Source organism: Fusarium proliferatum, assembly GCF_900067095.1.
Source record: "Fusarium proliferatum ET1 genome assembly, contig: FPRO_scaffold009, whole genome shotgun sequence".
Classification (NCBI taxonomy): Eukaryota; Fungi; Ascomycota; class Sordariomycetes; order Hypocreales; family Nectriaceae; genus Fusarium; species Fusarium proliferatum.
The window spans coordinates 483,613-502,559 of NW_022194798.1; the positions used below are offsets into that span (position 1 = coordinate 483,613).

The 18,947-nt window shown below is 48.5% G+C and overlaps 9 protein-coding genes across 9 annotated transcripts; 5 read left to right on the forward strand and 4 right to left on the reverse strand.

The window, feature by feature from the left end:
- Positions 1 to 157: 157 nt before the first annotated feature.
- On the forward strand, positions 158 to 2,291 carry FPRO_15644 (uncharacterized protein; the record flags this gene model as incomplete). The annotated part of the gene is made up of 3 exons (XM_031220013.1): positions 158 to 575; positions 623 to 857; positions 911 to 2,291. The coding sequence occupies 3 exons, from the start codon at positions 158 to 160 to the stop codon at positions 2,289 to 2,291; spliced, it is 2,034 nt and encodes a 677-aa protein (XP_031085715.1).
- A 719-nt stretch (positions 2,292 to 3,010) lies between these two features.
- FPRO_15643 (uncharacterized protein) lies at positions 3,011 to 4,763 on the forward strand (the record flags this gene model as incomplete). The annotated part of the gene is made up of 2 exons (XM_031220016.1): positions 3,011 to 3,086; positions 3,136 to 4,763. The coding sequence occupies 2 exons, from the start codon at positions 3,011 to 3,013 to the stop codon at positions 4,761 to 4,763; spliced, it is 1,704 nt and encodes a 567-aa protein (XP_031085716.1).
- Positions 4,764 to 5,547: 784 nt separating this feature from the next.
- FPRO_15642 (uncharacterized protein) lies at positions 5,548 to 6,357 on the forward strand (the record flags this gene model as incomplete). The annotated part of the gene is made up of 1 exon (XM_031220017.1): positions 5,548 to 6,357. One exon carries the CDS (start codon positions 5,548 to 5,550, stop codon positions 6,355 to 6,357), a length of 810 nt encoding a protein of 269 aa, XP_031085717.1.
- Positions 6,358 to 7,117: 760 nt separating this feature from the next.
- On the reverse strand, positions 7,118 to 9,933 carry FPRO_15641 (uncharacterized protein; the record flags this gene model as incomplete). Its single annotated transcript, XM_031220018.1, has 7 exons — positions 7,118 to 7,944; positions 7,999 to 8,143; positions 8,262 to 8,561; positions 8,609 to 9,075; positions 9,136 to 9,403; positions 9,481 to 9,811; positions 9,869 to 9,933. 7 exons carry the CDS (start codon positions 9,931 to 9,933, stop codon positions 7,118 to 7,120), a joined length of 2,403 nt encoding a protein of 800 aa, XP_031085718.1.
- Positions 9,934 to 10,569: 636 nt separating this feature from the next.
- On the forward strand, positions 10,570 to 12,207 carry FPRO_15640 (uncharacterized protein; the record flags this gene model as incomplete). The annotated part of the gene is made up of 1 exon (XM_031220019.1): positions 10,570 to 12,207. The coding sequence occupies one exon, from the start codon at positions 10,570 to 10,572 to the stop codon at positions 12,205 to 12,207; it is 1,638 nt and encodes a 545-aa protein (XP_031085719.1).
- A 518-nt stretch (positions 12,208 to 12,725) lies between these two features.
- FPRO_15639 (uncharacterized protein) lies at positions 12,726 to 13,901 on the reverse strand (the record flags this gene model as incomplete). Its single annotated transcript, XM_031220020.1, has 1 exon — positions 12,726 to 13,901. One exon carries the CDS (start codon positions 13,899 to 13,901, stop codon positions 12,726 to 12,728), a length of 1,176 nt encoding a protein of 391 aa, XP_031085720.1.
- A 565-nt stretch (positions 13,902 to 14,466) lies between these two features.
- Positions 14,467 to 15,069, reverse strand: FPRO_15638 (uncharacterized protein; the record flags this gene model as incomplete). The annotated part of the gene is made up of 3 exons (XM_031220021.1): positions 14,467 to 14,887; positions 14,937 to 14,951; positions 15,008 to 15,069. 3 exons carry the CDS (start codon positions 15,067 to 15,069, stop codon positions 14,467 to 14,469), a joined length of 498 nt encoding a protein of 165 aa, XP_031085721.1.
- An 859-nt stretch (positions 15,070 to 15,928) lies between these two features.
- FPRO_15637 (uncharacterized protein) lies at positions 15,929 to 16,552 on the forward strand (the record flags this gene model as incomplete). The annotated part of the gene is made up of 1 exon (XM_031220022.1): positions 15,929 to 16,552. One exon carries the CDS (start codon positions 15,929 to 15,931, stop codon positions 16,550 to 16,552), a length of 624 nt encoding a protein of 207 aa, XP_031085722.1.
- Positions 16,553 to 17,077: 525 nt separating this feature from the next.
- FPRO_15636 (uncharacterized protein) lies at positions 17,078 to 18,423 on the reverse strand (the record flags this gene model as incomplete). The annotated part of the gene is made up of 4 exons (XM_031220023.1): positions 17,078 to 17,525; positions 17,575 to 18,085; positions 18,136 to 18,172; positions 18,220 to 18,423. The coding sequence occupies 4 exons, from the start codon at positions 18,421 to 18,423 to the stop codon at positions 17,078 to 17,080; spliced, it is 1,200 nt and encodes a 399-aa protein (XP_031085723.1).
- Between the last annotated feature and the right edge of the window lie 524 nt (positions 18,424 to 18,947).

Consider the following 18,947-nt stretch of genomic DNA (forward strand, 5'->3'; position numbering starts at 1 on the left):
CCTTGTCTGAATAACCAACTGATAGAAGACCAGCCCAGTCGTCAAGCAGGGATCATCAGTTGATGCCTCAGGCATTTCCTCATATCTCGTCTGACATTCGAACTTCACGCTGTTGCCTGCTCAAAACCTCGAATCACAACTTCAAGAGTACTACAAAATGACTCTGTGCGATCTTTGCAGAAAGGTTCCGTGGGAAAACCTTTCCACAGCCCCGCCTGAGTCCTGGCCGTCCAGCAGCGGATATCCATATCTCCAAGACTTTCACCATTGGCCCGAAGACAGCCGAGGCTATCTACATCATCAGAGTCTGGATGCTCTACGAAAAGCCGCGGATAATGAACAATGCGGCATTTGTTCCTTGATACTCACTCAGGTCGAATTGTGTGAGGCGGAACTTGAAGAGCTTAAGCCCCAGTGGGAAGCAGGAACGATAACAAAGTATGGCTGGCCGCTATGGGAGATGTGGATTGTCAAGAGAGAGGTTGGAGGGGATGGGTTTTGGGTCATGAGCACAACGGACTCCGACAAACGGACTGTACGGCTTGTGGCAGCAATTGGGTTCTGTGTAGGAGATAGTAAGATTGAGTATACCCCAAAGGAATAGTGATACTGATGTTTCTAGGTAGCCCTTTGGCCCAGATCATTCGCGGACGACCCGTTGAGCAGTACGGCGGCACTTCGAAGGCGATAAAAAGGGTTCATGAGTGGGTTACTGAATGCAACAAGCATCCCAAATGCAGCCCCGGAGACACGTTGTTGCCAGGTCGAGTCGTTGACGTGGGCGATGATGTCAACAGCCCATTTGCTAAACTCCGGGAAACGGACGGACAGGAACGTGGAAAATACATATCCCTGAGGTATTTTTCCCAAGCGATTACATAGACGACACTCACTGACACTTGCTCTGCAGCTACTGTTGGGGAAAAGAGCCCCAATTCATAACCACCAAAGCAACCCTCGAAGAACGCAAACGTCAAATCACCATCTCTGATCTGTCACAAACGCATCAAGATGTCATTAAACTAGCACGGGAACTAGGGGTTAGATATCTCTGGATCGACAGCATCTGTATCTGTCAAGGCGACTATGACGACTGGGAGCGCGAATCAGCAAAAATGCTCTCCATCTACGCGAACTCTTACCTTACTGTCGCTGCCTCAAAAGCAAAGGATCATTCAGAAGGACTCTTCAGCGAGACAAAGCCAAGGGAGTACATGACGTTTGAGTATACATCCGGAGACATCAGTGGAGAAGTCATGGCGTTCAATCTTCCGATTGACAATGAGTCTGGTGCCAGTTCTTATGTGAGCCTGCCAGATGAACCACTCTCCGACCGGGCATGGGCCCTTCAAGAGCGAGTGCTGCCGTGTCGAAACTTGCTTTATACAAAACAGCAGATGTTCTTTGAGTGTAGCGAGGGATTTCGAGGAGAGGATGGCACGGTTCTTGATTGGAGATTTGTGAATGTGCATGATATGCCAGACGGACAGGACGAAAGAAAGGAGCCCGGCGATGAAGAACAAGAAGAAGAAGACGACCCTAAAGCAAGCCTGTATCAGTCATGGTGTAGTCTGCTCTGGATATACGGTCCTCGGAAACTAACAGAGGCGTCGGACAAACTCCCTGCCATCTCCGGTCTGGCGAGTATCTTTGCCCAACGCCTTGATGATGAGTACGTCGTTGGACTGTGGCGATCAAGACTATTAGAAGGACTGGTCTGGCAAAGCCTCAGATGTAGACGTGTCTCAGAGTATAGAGCACCATCCTGGTCCTGGGCATCCATGGACGGAATTCCTGGCCTCGGGGTCAGGACACCTTACGAGGAAGTTGCGAAAGTTTTGGACGTCAAGATTGATCTCAAGGGCACAAATATCCACGGTGAGGTTACAAGTGGAATGTTGCGGATCCAAGCGCCGATGGAGCGATTATACCTCGACGTCAAAGACTGGGATCCTATGAAGCCTGGGTTTGCGTATGACAACAACCCTCCGATCCGTACAGCACATGATGAGACGTATTCACGGTTCGACTTTGACTTTACTGCTGATGATGCACCGCAGGAGGCACTGAAGATAGTGAAGAGTTTGGAAGGGAAGGAATTCTTTGCGCTTATATTGCTGAAGGTTAAGGAAATGGATGAGGAGGCTTCTTACCATGCGGTAATGGTAAAGAGGGTCGATGGAGGAGAGGAGTATGAGAGGCTGGGTTTTGGGTTTATTGACGAAAAGGCTTTGGGACGGCCACTGGATCTCGAAGTGAGGGATGAATTTCCTGTTATTACACTTGTGTAGTCGAGAGAGATGAGAAACATGATATCTGTTTTTTTGTGTGCTATTTCTTGCTTCCACTGGTACGGACCAGTCAGACTGACGGTGGGAGGCATTTTAATTTTACAGCCAGCCACGTTGTCTGAGCTGAAAACGTTGATCGAATGGAAGCTATCGCAAAAAGCCTCATTGAGCAGGGGTGCAATGCCAAGACAGCCGCAGTCACAAATACTTGCTCTCTGCATATTCTAACAGGACAGTAAGAGATAATTGTGTTAATAAACGAAATAAAGTTGGACGATGGGTTTTATCCTATAGTCTATCGACGTTGACCTTTTCCAACAGATGCGACTTACGGGAAGCGTCCACTCAGGCTTATTTGACGGCCCGTGTTTTTGCTTCTGTCTGATGCACCCTGGGCTACCGAGTCACACGGGCTAAAGTTAGTCAACGCCACAGTCTTGTTTAAGCTTAATTGAAACTGTTCAAGGCTGATTGAAGCGAAAGCACTGGCCTCAGGGGGGGCAAGAAAACACCGGACCTTACTATAGGATGTCAAAATAAGCTTAGCACAGAGTCCCCTAAGTTTAGCCTAGATTTACCCAAGTATTTTTATCATTTAGGGTCAAGGTCCTGAGTTTTTTTTCCTCCCCTAGACTGGGAATGTCTTAAGACCCCTTCCCCCAATTGCGCATCCCTCGTTCCCATTCTTTCATTACATCTGCAACAGCGAAGAGGAAGAAATGGTTCGTCTAAGAAACGCGGCCAGTTTCGGGCTGGCATTATGCCTATCTGGGCATATCGGAGACGTCAGTGCTGGTATGTCGTTGCATATTCTGGAGCGTCGCGAGACCCTAATAATTCCCAGCCTGTTCCAACGAGGAGACTTCGACAATCACCGAAGCGACCCAGGTATCGAGCCTAGCAGCATCGTGCCCAACGTACACCGGCGATCTACAACTCATCAATATTACCAAGACGATCAATATGACTGGCGTCGAAACTCTCATCGGCGACATCACGTACAACAACGACTTCCCAGACGACTACGTTACATTCTACAGCTCGACCCTTAAGAACGTCACCGGCGACCTGCTGATGTACGGCGCCGGTGGGAAGACTACCAAGACACCTGGAGACCTAAACATAACGCTCCCTGCTCTGCGAACAATCGATGGGCTGGGTGCGTATTGGGGATGGGGTGACATATCGATTAATACGGATCCAAAGCTTAACATAACAAGAGGGTTCCAGATCAGTTCTGGATCAAGCCAATCGGCGGCGGGCAATTTGTACTTGAACCTTACTTATACTTATAGTATTGGCGTCACAGGTGTCGATTTTCAAGCCACTGGGGGAGCACTTTTCACCTCCCCGGCGGAGAAGGTCGAGCGCGAGATCATGATCTTCGGAAATAGTGGACTAGAGCGTGTCGAACTGGATGATCTCAAGTTTGTGAATTACACGGTCGACATCAAGAGTAACTCGGACCTCGACTATATTTCTTTATCTCTCTCTGAAGTCGGACTCTTGCGCGTCAAGGAGAACGGAAGAGATACACATCTATCGGTACCGAACCTCAAGAAGCTCGGAGGCCGCAGTGACTCTGCCACCCATACCAGCGGAGGCGACGCTGGCGGTATCTTCAGGGATCTCGTCAACGCCAGCCTACCATTACTGACTGAGGTTCACGGCGATGATGTTGATTGGTTCAAGGGCAAGCTCAACTTCACTTCCAACTTCTTCTCAGAGCTTAGTCTTCCGAGTCTCAGGACGGCAAACTGCACGCTTGGCATCGACGAGAACATTGCACTGAATGATCTTTCAGTACCGAGGTTGAACTACGTGAAGGACTTGCAGATACACGACAATCCCCGCCTTCTCAACTTTACGGCCAATTTGCTCAAGAAGGCTGATAACATCAACATGACCGGACCTTTCACCAACGTCGAGTTCTTTGGTCTTGAGGTCATTACAGGAGACTTCTATCTCGCAGGCGATAAGACTATGGATTGTTCTTGGTTCGATGAACACTTCCTTAATACCATTGTCCAAGGATCTTACAAGTGCGTTGGCAACCATACGAAGCCTACCACTGAACGCAAACCTAGCACGCCGACGGACGAAGCAGATCTTGAAGACCAGGGTTCGAAACAAGGCGGAAGTTCTTCCAGTGGAAGTAGCGAGGGCTCATCTTCAGGAAGTAATGGTGGACTCTCAACAGGTGCAAAGGCAGGCATTGGCGCGGGAGTCGGTGTAGCTGGCCTTATCCTTCTCGGTCTCGGTGCTGGCTTTTTGATTGGCAAGAAGGCAAAGAGACCTCCTGGTGCAGTTCCTCATACTACCGAATCAGGGTATCAGAAGGCTGAGCTGGATGGAGATGGCAAGCCGTCCAGTGGTGTGAAGCAGGTGCATAGTGTAGAGGCGTCGGAGATGCAAGACACGGGAAAGTCTGAGTTGCCACCTAATCCAGCGAGAGCTGAACTGGCGGGATGATTCTCTACAATTATAGAGACCTCGAAAGCTATGGTATTTACGAGACTTCGTGCCTTTAATAACTTGAATAGCCCATCTTAAATCCAATATTAGAAACATGTGCCTCAAGCTGCCTTTTATTTCCTGCAAGGAGGAGAGGTGCTCCCACGGTTTGAAGGGCTTTCTTTGACAGCGCATGGGCCTTTAGGACCAAGCACGGCGACCGTTAAAGCACTGGAGTCCATATCTGCCCTATAAGCATACTCAAACGCATATTAGTGCCTAATATTTATGCTAGAATAGTAGCAAAGGCTATGAATGGCATAGCTGGGATAGCTGCCACCTGGTTCGCCAAGTCCCGGACCGCCGCTGAGGTGGTGCGACCCCGGCTCGGGGTATTGTAGGGCTCCGACAATTTTAGCTGCCGGTAAGATCCAGCGGGATACAGCGGCAAGAAACCACGGCACATCACTATATCATCTCAAAAACCATCTATGTAACTGATAATATTATGAATGGAGTATTGTTGGGAAACTTGACGAACTGGTGCCTGGCAGGTGAGGTTTGATGGGGTATGCGGGGATAGCCCTGATTCCCATACTCCGCAAATTCCGACTTACTCCACAACCCGCTAACTGATCAGCCGAACCAATTTCAGTCAACTAATAGGATGGTCGTAGGTACAAATACTTCACTTTCAGATATAATAAGTCGAATTCAAGGAGTGTTCTTTGCAAGACTCCAATACTGCCCATCTTTCTCTACAAGTTTATTGTCAATACTTCATTCATCACCACTCACTTCGATGGATTATCGCGGGAAGATCATCGTTGTGACAGGAGCGGCGCACGGGCTGGGAAAGGGTGTTGCTCTAGCATATGCAAAAGCTGGTGCCCGTGTCATCTTGGCCGACATCCAAGAAGAGCTCCAAATGCCTGTCGTGGAATCCCTACGCAAATCTGGACTTGAAGCGTACGCTTACAAGTGCGATGTCAGCAATGATGAATCCGTGGCCACCTTCGCCGCCCGAGTTGAGAGCGAAATTGGCACTCCCGACATCATCCACAACAACGCCGTCTTCATTCGGAGCGCATCAATTTTTGATCTAGAGTTGGAGAGTCTCAGGAGACAAGTGGAAGTCAATGTCTTCGGATACATCCGCATCATCAAGGCTTTTCTTCCCAAGATGGTCGCTCGTGGCTCGGGATGGATTGTAAACACGGCATCGCCCAATGGTCTTACGCCAGAACCGACTGTTGCTCTCAACCTGCTGCCCTATTGCATATGCAAATCTGCCGATATATCTCTGAGCCAAAGCTTGGCCGTGGCTCTCAAACCCCACGGAATAGGCGTCAGCGTCATTTTCCCCGATGTCACTTACACAGACACTGTACATGATCTGAATGGCTCGTCGTCAGCTGAGTTCAATCAGGGCTTTGCATTATTTCTGAAGCAGAATGGGAAAGATGCTGATTCAGAGGGACAGCGGATTGTGGATGAGGTTGCGAAGAAGAAGTTCTTTACCAGCGTTGCTCCAAAGTTCGGAGATATTTTGTCTGAATGGGCTGCAAATGGCATGGACCCTCTGGCAGATTATAAGTTGTCACTGGTATGAGAAATACTTAAGTGGTTTCATCACATCGATACGTCTACTGTATGGACTAAATTTATGCAACTGAGGTTAGAACCTGTCCGCTCATCATTCTTGAGACATGAAACCTGACAGCTCCTGCAGGCCATTTGCATGTAGTAATGAGAGCATTTACATACACGGATTTAGGAATAAACAACCAAGCAACGAATGTATTGATTAGGCTTGGAGAGACTTTTTACAAACGCCCCACGTGATGCGACATTCAAGGTTGAGTTTCGTATTCCCCCACATACCGATCGGCATTTATTGTCGGCATTTATCATTATATGGGCAAGATTGTCATTTAATAGTTAAAGTTTGCAATATCATTCTTTTAGCACCCAGAATGAGTCATCTATCCTCAATACGCATAATCTTTGTGCTTTGATTAAGAACTTACATGTACGAGATTCATATTAAGCTTCATTTGTAATACAGATAGACTTCGTAATGGTTGATATCGCTCTGGTCGAAGCCGAGCTTGCTAAGACTTGTAGACTTGGTGGATTGATTAAAGATATATCTTCATGTCTCCTATAGTCCTGGGTGCTACTCTTATAACAGCATACTCATATTGTCCATATACTAAGTTCTCTCTGCTGATGATAGCTTTCGGGGCCCATCCTACCGTGCCACCGCCAGGATTCATGTTTTTGTTGATGAGAATGACACTATCGGTATTGTTTCTCAGGCCGCGTCTGATATTCTTTACGACCCCACCCTTTTGGAGAAACCTCTAGTGTCACAGCTGCGAGATACCTAGATCACCCGTCTTGGTTCGATAATGAGTCTTCAGAACCTCTGCGACAGCCTGCCCGAGACACCAGGTCACCGAATACATCAATTGCCGAAGGCTGTCACGAATGAGCCTTCTCACTGTCCCCTGATCGTCGAGTGTCCCAATGCCTGCGAGATATGGCCTGAAATCAACCTGACCAGAGATCCATGCTGCAAGAAGTGATCCGTCGAGGGTCTTGTCAAGTCGGATCGTCCTCTTTTTGGCCAGTGCTTCTGATGAATCCTGAGCGCAGGCCGCGTGGTAAGTAGGAAGAGATTCGTCGGAACTGGAAGAGCTCACTACCCTATGGATTGATGATATGCTCCAGATGGCTAATGTTGACAGCAGAATGGCCATGACTTCGTGATGTCCATACGTCCGAGTGCTGCGGACGGAACTATACACCTTTGCAGCGTGAACAAGACAGAGCCTACTGCCTGCCATATCTTCGGAGAGCCAGTCACGAATGTGTTTCTCGGCCTTCTTCTGTTGGGCAACTGTCGTACGCCAACCGGAGAAGGCAAAGAGTTGCCTTGGGGGTAATTTTGTAAAAAGGCTCAGTGTATGGTTATGCTGGAATATCAGCTGGTCAAGGGGTCCGTTGGACTGCAGGTGAGCCTCATCAGGCCGTACCATACTTAGATAATTGTACTTTGCCTCTGAATCTATTTCGTCGCGATAGATTGCAAATGTTAGTATCAGGGCACCGAATCGACCTAATCCAGGGGAGGTTGTCTTATTGTCATATAGATACTGCAGGCTTTGTCGGATAGTTGTCATAAGACTCTCTCCTAAAGGTAAGCGTTAACAACAAACAAAGGTTACTTCTAGGAAAATTTCCTTACTCGGTTCTTGCGCCATATTACTATGCCACAACTCTTCGGTGTCGGCATTCCACAGATTCTCGGAGCATGGCATTGGTAAGTGGATAGAATCAATGTCAATGAGAGCGGGCAAATCGAAAAGGGCGCTAAATTGGAAGTCCAGAAGCTGTTCCATGGTCAATAAGATATAACAAGCCCAGCCAATTCATAGAGGATCAAAACAAGAGAGAACAGATAAAAATAAACCAAGACTGATATTTGGGATTGTCTTATGATAAACTTACGAGGCAACAGTACACCATCCTGCTGGTGCTTTCCTCCGCGACCCAAGCTTTCCAGCTCTTGTTGAGGCTGCTATTCCCGGTCGCTTCTTTCTCTGATGAACTCGTGTCACCGCCGTGGCGAGGCTCAAAGTCTGAGTGGGAATTTGCCTTTCTACACATGGTGGCGATAAGACATGCAGTACTCTCCGCATAATCGGAAAACTTTTGATGTTTTGAAAACATCATCCCTACCTGGCTCAGGATTGCAGCTTGAGCTAAGGGCAAGTTATGAATCACACATTCATCATAATCCACATAAAGCTGCAGGGATCAGCACCTTGAGCACAGTGGTGGGATTTGGTACCTACAATTCGAATAATTGACCTTCGAAGTGATTCTTGTAGTAAGAATAGAATTTGCGGCGACGAAGCAAGAGAAAACCGACAGCCGGTGGTTGCAACAGCGAGAACTAGGAGCCAACTTGACTCGTTGGAGCCTGGATCGAATGAGGGCTTATGCAGCATCGGGAAGCCAGGATGAAAATATTCGAAATAGGACTGGACAAAAGCGTTCAACGCAGTTGACGATGGGAACTCGGTTTGTGTAAATGGCTGGCTTGTACTACTGTCGCCATTTAGTTCCTCAAATTTGGTGCGGATGATTTTGTAAACATCCATCGAGATACGAGGCACATGCCCAAAGTCCTCAGCGTCGCAAATGTCGTTCTCTGCTGTCCATGCCAAATGAGGCTCAAGAGTAGATGGGCAGTTAATGGAAGGCTTGTCAGAAGCACCTGGTCCGCAAGATGTCGAAACTCCTTCATGCAAACCACTCTCTAAAACGCACGTTGTGAGTATAGAGGATAGTTCTAGTAATGGTAGTGGGTTCAACTCACCTGCATTTTCAAGAAACTGGGGCAAGTCGATTCGAGGAATAGGATCCGTCGGACAAAGGTTCGGGATGAGAAGGTGATCCCAAGAGGCATCATTCTTATCAGAACGTTCGGATGCTCCGACTTCCCCGACTCTGATATTAAATGGCCATGGCACGTTTACGAACGAGATGTCTTGCAATATGTCCTGGAATACGGAGTCGCTTGTAAGCCATGCCTCTGGGTTCCATTCAGGTAGCGGGGGGGTCGGTTCAAAACTCGACTCAATTGCCTTGAAGATGATGACAGCGTCAGCGCCCAGTTGATCAGAATCTGACAAGGTAACAGAGGTTCATGACAGCGACGCACCTCTATACTTTGTTGATTGCTTGAAAGGAGCTCCACATCGGCATTCACCACTGGATGCTCTTGGTTTACAGACTCCGAGCCTGAAACAGTGTGCGGGGAGGTGTCACCAATGAGAGTGTTCTGATGCCTCTCGTTGGGTAGATAAACACATGCTTGTTTCTTAGCTGTGCACCGGCGGCACGGGAACTTTCCATCGCACTTCTGCTTGGAATGACGGCAAGAACTGCAAGCCCGAGCGGCATATCGCCCCCGACGGGGAGGAGGGTCAGCCGGCGCTTCTGAGCTTGTGGAAGCATCAGAATGGTTCAAGGCGTGGCGCTTCAGAGAATCTCTAACATTTCATTAGTCGGTCAGACATGGTCGAGTTGCGAGGGCAACCCATGTCAACCCCCTGAGAATACAGGCACGCGAAGGATATTCAGAATACTCCTCACCTCCTTGAGAACTGTGCATGGCAGATCGCGCACTGGAAAGGCCGCAGGCCGCGATGACGTAACAGATGTCGATTAAGATGCTCTGCTCGCTGGAACCGGGTGTTGCAAACGGTACATGTTAGAGACATTTAGGCGAAACCCTTTTTGGTTCGGTAGATGAGCCGGCAAAGAAGGGGGCTGGCTGGGCGGGTACCGATGTTGGCGATGGAGCCGAGAGGAAAGCTATTTCGTGTCCACTCAGATCGGAATGTTAGTGAAGCTGTACGGAGTAGAGGTGTAATGTTCGTCTGGAGGTTGATGTTAGTTGTCGGAATTTGCGGGGGAGGACGGTATTTGTACTGGTGGTCTTTCTTCCCCACACGCTAGAGACTAGCTTGGCTTAGTTTATTCGGCTTGTTTAGTCACACATCGGCCCCATAACGGCAGTCCTATCCATGGCCAAGTGGTGGATCTCACGGCGCGCCAGCCAGATATCACTTATATTTAGCCATGGCTTACGTTGACGTACAAATAAGTGCGATTCCACTGTATAGTATCCTTTGTCGTCATCGGCATCCTTCTACGTTTTGCTTCCATCCTTCTTCCGTCTTGTAACCGTCTTAACCTCATTTATTCACACAAACTTCTAAATTATCCCAGTCCATTGCCCATTAAGATGGCACAGACTGCCCAGAGCTTCTCCAAGTTAGGCCGTCTCACAGCCACTGAATCAAATTGGGACATAATTACCATTGGCTCCGGTCACAATGGGCTTTTAGCTGCCGCCTACATGGCAGTCGCCGGTCAAAAGGTCCTTGTTCTTGAGCGCGCAAGCTATCCTGGTGGCGGCGTGGCTAGCCTTCACATGGCCGAGGAGGGCTATGTCAGTGAGCGTCACAGTGCTATCCACCAGATGATTCTGGGCAATCCACTTATTGCAAAGGACGAGCTTGGCCTCTTATCCAAGTTTGGCCTTAAATACTTGCCCCTCGATCCGTGCTATGCAATCATCATGCAGGACCAAGTGCTTCCGCTGTATCAGGATCGTTCCCGGTCAAAAGCGTCCATCGCCAGGTTTTCAATAGAGGATGCGCAAACGTACGATCGATTCATGGACATAGCCGTTCGCATCGCTGATGCGCTTCTACCGAGCATGTTCGAGCCACCTACTGATACTGTGCTCCAAGACTGCCAAGACAAGGAGGTCCTTGCTGAGATTGGATTCGCCTCCGAGGCCTGTTCCATAGATGTCATCGACAAGTGGTTCACCCACAAGTCGCTGAGGGTCGCCCTTCTTCGGTTTGTAACCGAGATCCAACTAGCACATCCTAAGACCAAAGGCACAGGGCTGATGGGCTATCTTGCTTTCGGCCTGATGGAGAAGTACGGTCTCGCAGTCCCTGAGGGTGGCGGCACAGCCTTTACTCAATCTGTCATCCGCTGCATTGAGGCCCATGGTGGAGAAGTCCGTCTCAACACCGAAGTCACCAAAGTCGTTACTGAGGACGGCCGCGCTGTAGGTGTCTGCACTCGAGCTGGAGAGATAAAGGCGAAGAGGGCAGTTATTGGCATGATTCACCCTCACTTGCTTGGTCAGCTTGTCGATGGAATTGATCCCGCCATTACTGCTGCTGCCAAAGCAACTCGGTCTTCGGAGTTCACCCTGTTCGTTATCCATGCAGCTCTTGATCGCCCTCTACGTTTCAAAGCGGGAGAGGAGGCCAACGGTACAGTCATGAACACAGTCTGTCCCGGTAACATGGAGGATCTCATAAAGAGCTACGACGATATGGCTGAAGGAAAGATCCCTGAAAAGTTCATGATTGGCCTCTCGTGTACAAGCGAACGTGATTCTACGCGTGCTCCTCCCGGGAAGTCTCTGCTGCACTGCGTGGTTATGCTCAAATCCGAGATCGCCGGCGTTGGGTGGAATAATTGGGACTCTATCAAAGATGATCTTTGCCACAGAGTCTTCGCGTATGCTTCTGAGTATCTTGAGGATTTCACTCCTGACATGATCCGCTCCTATGAGGTTGTCACTCCTCCAGACCACGTTTCTGATACACCTAGTTTCCAGAGAGGTGATATTTGTGGTATTTCTATGGCTGCGGATCAAATGGGTGTCAACCGTCCCACGCCTGCTCTTGCACAATATCGTGTTCCTGGTGTGAGAGGTCTCTATCTCGCTGGTCCTTTTATGCACCCTGGTGGAGGTGTTTGGGGTGGTGGCCGACCTGTTGCTATCAGAATGATGCAGGATTTTGGTATTGACTTTGATAAAGTTATCAATGCCGAATTGTCCTCACACCTCTGAACAAAGAGTGCACATATGGGGTCTGAGGGGAGGGGCTGTAGAACTTTAGTAGTTTAGTGTAGTATACTTATCCTTGTTGCTGCCCACAAAATGTATGCAATCAAACAGGCTACCAGAAGATTCAATCAAATATGATAAAGTCTTATATTAAACATGGTGATAAGATGCTTTTTACCCTTCGTGATGCTAAGGGAGCAACGGAGCTCTCTGTAGAAATAGCTTTAGTATATGGGTTGTTGACTAGAGAGGGAGTGCCGGATGCCTTTAGGGAACCTTGGCAATCAATAGCTATCTTCCCGGGTAAGCAAAAGTGGAGATGACACGTACTAATACAGAGTTAACTACAGAGTGAAAACGCGCCGCCTGTTCTGTCAAAGTGGCAGAAAACCCGGTACACTAAAATTAACCTAAAATGCCCTATATTTTAGTAACCTTTTTCTAACCTTACCTAAGGTAATTAGTTTTACAGCAATTACCTTAAGATATCGATTGGATCAGGGCCTTATTAACTCGCCACTTCAAACCGAACCCCCATCTTCCCTGTCAATAAGATACCTCGCATACTTGACAATCGGCTTGCCCTCCCCGGGACGCTGATCCATAAACTCAAACAACCCCGTCGAGGCCATAAGCTCATGCAATTTCTTGAATCCATACGTGCGAACATCAAAGTCAGGATGCCATCTGTTCATTAGCATTCCAACAGGCGCAAGGCCGGCCCAGCCGTCTTCACCGGTTCTCGCCTCAACTGCTTCGCGAAGCCAATCTATGACTTGATCATCTACGGGCCGCTGTTCAGGTTCCAACGCGCCTGGTTCTGGGGATGATACGCGAGGTTTGGTTCGTGCGGGACTGTCGGATTCGGAATCGAGCCTCTTTCGCTTGCCGCTTGTTGTGCTATTCCAAGCTGGTCCCGCCGGCGATTCACCATTGGACTTCGCCCGCTGTTCAGTGTGATCCTTCTGGAAGTCGACCCTTTCAGGAAGACGCGCGATTTGTCCACGATTTGATGGAGACGGTTGCTCAGGAAGCAAGCCTCTTGCAGGCGCAGGCGGGTCCATCAAAGGACCCTTACCCTTGGTAAATGCGGAGATTGGAGCATGGCCGCGCGGAGGCCCCCCATTGAGTGGGTTAGCAGTTGAGGGTCCCGCAACATCAGGCTCAATCGATGGAGTTCCAGATCTCGGCACGAGATTCTCGACGTAAATGAACTTATCACACGCCGTAACAAAAGGTTTAGGCGTCTTGCGCTCTCCACACCCATAAACCACCAATCCCGACTCCCTAATCCTCGACGCAAGACGCGTAAAATCGCTGTCGCTCGATACGATGCAGAAACCATCGAATTTGTTAGAGTATAGCAAATCCATAGCGTCAATGATCATGGCTGAGTCTGTGGCATTCTTTCCATAGGTATATGCAAACTGTTGCATAGGATGGATGGAGTTTTGAAGCAGCTGGGGCTTCCAGCCGTTCAGGCGGTTGCTGGTCCAGTCGCCGTAAGCGCGCTTGACGAAAGTGGTGCCGTATTTTGCGAACTCAGCGAGGACAAAGGCTATCATGGCTGCGCTTGCGTTGTCTGCGTCGATGAGGACGGCCAACTTGGCTGCTGGGGCTATGGAAGCCATGCTTTGAAGCTGAGAATCGGTCATGGATATCGTGGTGGATGACCCAGTGATGGATGATCTAGACATGTCAGCGATTACTGTTTCAAGCGCATTTTGTTGGTGACTCACTCGGACTAAATAGAGATATTTCTGCTGTGGATGTACCGTCCGTATCTTTATCTTATTCACTCGAACTAGATACTGATACTCGTCGTGCTCTTTTGTTGATCCGTCCAAATCCTCTGTTCAGAGAGTGTTCAAGCTTATGGAGACACGCCATCCCAAAAGCGGGGTTGTTGTGGTCGACGCGTTATCGTGGCCTCGGGCGGGGGGCCAAGAAAACAGCAAACCTTACTGTGGGATGCGAAAATAAACTCAGCAAAAAGTTATCCTAAACTTAGGCTATGCAAGAAGTTATCCTAAACTTAGACTATATTACTCAAGTCCTTTTGTCACTTAGGATCAAGGTCCTGTGTTTTCTTTCCTCCCCTTTGCGTGGTATCCAATCACGGGCCACCAGCGCTGGCCCTGCCGAATGCCGCGTCAGAAGTGGGAGAGGAACATTGGCAGTCTCATATCGATTTATTGATGAGCTAAGGGCCCCGAAAATTTAAGTAAGTCAAGCGAAGCCATTGTCTGCTAGTGGAAGCGTTCACTCTGACTCCTCTTCAGCAGCGACATACTCCTCAACTAATCTCGCCTCCCTCCGCTCACGAATCTCACGCAATGACGACTCAGCCGAAAGCCAACCAACAACAAGCATGCTCTTCATAACCCAAGATCTGCGAAACGTCTCAGCCGTATACCAATCCCGCTTTCTACTGTGCAGCTCCGGCACCCAGGGAAAGTTGGACGTGATGTGCATCTGCAGCAGCGCGGGGTACATTTCCAGCTGAACCATGGCTTCTCTGGTCGCAACTTCGTACCAGCGGTAACTACCAAACGCGAAACCGAGAGATGATCCGATGAGAAAGGGGACACCGGCTGTCCCCCAGATCATGCTGCCGACCATGCCGCTCGAGACGCCGGCCACTGTTGCGGTTGAGATGCCGGATACCAAGCTGCGGAGCATGCTGCATCCAATGAGTTGACGGACGATTGATGAATTCCGGGGGAACTTACAATAATCCAGGGCCGCTGTGCAAGGAACAACCAGTCAGTTCAATGCTGCATTTCAATGCCATGGGGCTTACCTGACGACTCCCCAGCCACTCAGGAGGCTGATGAGCGGGAAGCTGTCAAATCGATCTGACATTTCGAAGAATGATAGCAAAAATTTGTAAAAGTTACAGCGATCGAGAGGGTTGAGCACGTTTGCTAACGTTGAGATGAGAGAGCAGCTGGGGATCTCAAGGGAGGACCATCAGAGAGGGGAACGCGATCCGATCCATTAGCTGCAGCCACTTGGGGCTGATCATGTCACGCCAAACTCTAAAATCGATAATCTGATCTAAAAAAGTACTAGTTGATAACACATTATCATGAAATCTGTTTTATCAGATATTATCTTCAGTAAGAGAGGACTATTTGCATGTGTGTCATTCATTGTTCTTCTGTAAAGAAACAATCCTGAGCCAAGACCGCGAGCGATAAGCTGATAAGATAATCATTGCTCAGCTGATAAGCCTCTAGGTTGTTCTAACAACAGTACGCTGAACAACTATCCATATATATGTACAACACACATGACTGTTAGTCAGAGAATGATGCCCGAAGTTCTAAACAGTAGCAACAGAACTCATCCGCTGTCTCCGTCGTTTCAAGCGAACTGGAGCTCTTCCTCCTCGGCATACCGTACATCATGGCCGTACATCATGAGGATATCACCAGCAAGTTCATCTGACTTGCGAATAAGTTTGGTGGTACATATTGCTCCAAATCAATTGAATACCTGGACTTGAGATGAACATAATCGAAGTAATAGGAACTCCAGTCGTGAGAGATACCGTATAAATAGTTGATTTCCGCCCCGACTATGGCAGTTTCTTTTCCTCCTCACCAAGCTTTTCTTAGCAATCATCCCAGAGCATAACCTCTCTCAACACACACAAACCTTCAAACTCTTTACCTTTCTATCTTACACATTTTCACAACTTTCGCAAATCAACAGCAACATGCCGTTTGATCAAGTTCAGCAGTGGATGAAGAAGGACGGTGACAAGAAATCGACACAGGATCGACCATCATCTCCGGCTTACAAGGCTGATCCACCAGTGTACACCACTGAACCACCAGCCCACATGGCTGGACCGCCTGCCTTCATGGCACGCAGACGTACTGCGACATTCTTCACTCCAGACGGCCGAAGAAACTTCGTCGTGGAGCATCTGCACCTGGACCCTCTGACAGCGGCAACATATGAGCAGGCCATCCATGATGGCAGCCACATGGTCGGCCGACTAGGCCACGGTGACCTGCGTGAGACACGCCTATATGAGCTTAACTACTGGGTAGCCAAAGAGCGCGGTGAGAACCCCAGCAGTGTGAAGAGGGATGGTGGTATTCTTGTCATGGTCCCTCAGGGATATTTGACGTACTTGGAAGAGCTTACCAAGGCTAGAAGACGAGGCGAGATTGAGCGGGAGATCGTTGTGCTCCAGGAGAAAGCGCAACAAAAATTCCATCGAGGACTAAATGGAATTATGCGGTCTGGTTACAAGCACGAGATTAACCGACTAGAGAAAGAGCTGGTTGAGATTCAGGCTATTGGAGGGCGTCGCGGTCTAAACAGCTGGTGATTGTGGGGCCAGGGGGAAACGTGGGGAACTGGGGGTTCAAGATGCTTTTTAGCATGATCTACGAAGGGTAAGCAATGGGGAAAACAGGCAGGTCGTGGTTTTGTTTGGGTTGCGGTGCTTTTGCATCTGGTGGGATACGGGGTAGGTAATTGGTGATTTTCTAGAGTGTGTACACAGATTGTTCGCTAGTACATGGGTTGTTGGTAGTAAATGAAAATTGTGCAAAACTTCTCTTTCTTAGTGATGATATTTCGATTTGTACTATACAGGTCTGTTCCGGGTGAACATATTGTTTTTTGAACCTTGATAGAATTATAAGGCTCAAAATACAAATTGTAGAGTATAGGGTACGTTATTTACGTGGCAATGCAATGGCTTGGTCCCCTGACTCACTGTCGGGACCACTATTTTGTTGTGCGAGTCATAGAAAACCAGGCGCTATCTGAGAGAACAGAGATAGAGGATACAGTGGTGTTATTGAGAGCGCTGACACCTTCTGACCCACTTTTAGAGAGAAATAGATGTCTAATCAGTGCTAGTACGGCCTTTCCTGTCTTGATGCGTCACCGAAACCTGCGTCTGGACAACAATCCCTTGTTCAGCAGCCGAGCCCCCCTGATTCTTCCAAATTGACCCATCACCGGTTCCTCCTCTCCCAACATCGTATGTCAATTCGACCTCATCATCATCACTACCGAAAGCACCTCCTTTCGTCCTGTTCACACTGAAGAGTTGGAAGTGTTTTGAACCAGATTTGGATAGATCAGTTGGTCCTGATGGTGTACCACGTGAAGTAGAATTAATGCGCTTGATGCGAAATAATGGTGCTAGTGTGGGGAGACAAGCTGATATTACTGCAACGGAGGGCTCGAGGCTGGACCACGCGAATGATGGGCCCATCCACCATGTCGCGTCGAGGTTTTGGAAGAAGCCCCAGAGGTAGTATATTCGCGCGATACTGGCGACACAGACACTGTAGAACGTCAGCTGGAAACTCATTACCGTATTGTAACATCACCTACAAGCTGCCAAGAAGCATGATGCAAATGATAGAAATCTTGGTCTTATTGTTCATATGAAGTGTCCAAATTCTCGGTATCGGAACAGTCAGAATGATGATATCGTTCATCATGTTCATGATTCCAAGAACAAGGAAGAACAATTTGACCTCGATACATTTGCCCTTAGCGCCAAGATACTGATTCCAGAAATGACTGACGGGTTTACAGGCGAAAGGCATGGTGATCCAGAGGATAAATGGGTAGACGGTCGTTAAAAAGGTCGCTATCCAGAACATTATTGTGTACAGTCGGTTTTTGTCGATGCCGAGGGGGAAGAGGCGGCGATACAGGAGGAGGATGCTGATTTTGACGGATGTGACGGCGAGGGCGTATACGAAGGGTTCGGCGTAGACAATCTGAGTTTGGTAAGCGTCGAATTGGCAGAGCTTTGGTAGTGGGTGCACCTTGAAGACGTCGACGAGAGTGGTGAGCTTGATTGACCAAACATGAGCTCCAGAGCCATGCTCTCCCGCTATTATCCATTAACATAAGGACTGGATGGCATTGGCAGAACCAGCTTACCCAATATTGTCATAGCGACAGTAGCTGAAGCACAAAACTGCATCGCGTCAGCAAGAACCCGACAATTTTAGTGAACGCACTTACCAGACTGACCAACACAGCCCAATCATCCATCTCGATGTTCGCTGACTTCATGTTCCTCACGTAAAACCGCAACGCGACAACAGTGACAGCGATACCGAGAACAACACAAACGACAACATTGTAGGTGGTGATGACATTCTTCTCAAGATCCAGCCCTTGCGGCGGTGGACCAAAGATGGCTACAATATTAGGGTCAACTGCCATATTTCCGTTGTCAGACTAGCTGCATGCAGAAATTCACAAGCAAAATACGGTTCAAGTTGTGCCATGGGCTGTTGGTTAGTTAAATGGGCTTCTATCAATCTAGCTAAAATCCCCATGGTGAGATACAGGGACAAGAAGGAGCTCAGCATCGTTTCTTTTTCCAGAGGTAATGCTTTCAATGTTAATCTCTAGCCGTTACGGGCTCGTTCTTTTCTTCGTTAACTTACGCGGAATGAAGCCAAACAGGCCATTTGTGAAAACTCGGTGCAGGCTTGACGGGGCTAGAGTCCACTTCAATGCTACCTTTTGTTGGCTGCTATGGAGCATCAGAAATCCTTCGAGGGGCCTCTGGCATTCGGGCGATTACTATCTAATTTACTTAAACCATGCTTTAAAACAACCCATTCCTCTTAAACCAGTCTGTATTGCTTTCCGGTCCCAAAAACTCTTGGTGTTAGGAGTTGTGATTCTCATATTGAGGTCTGAGTCTTATCAGAGCGGGAGATGAACTGCCAAGACGAAAC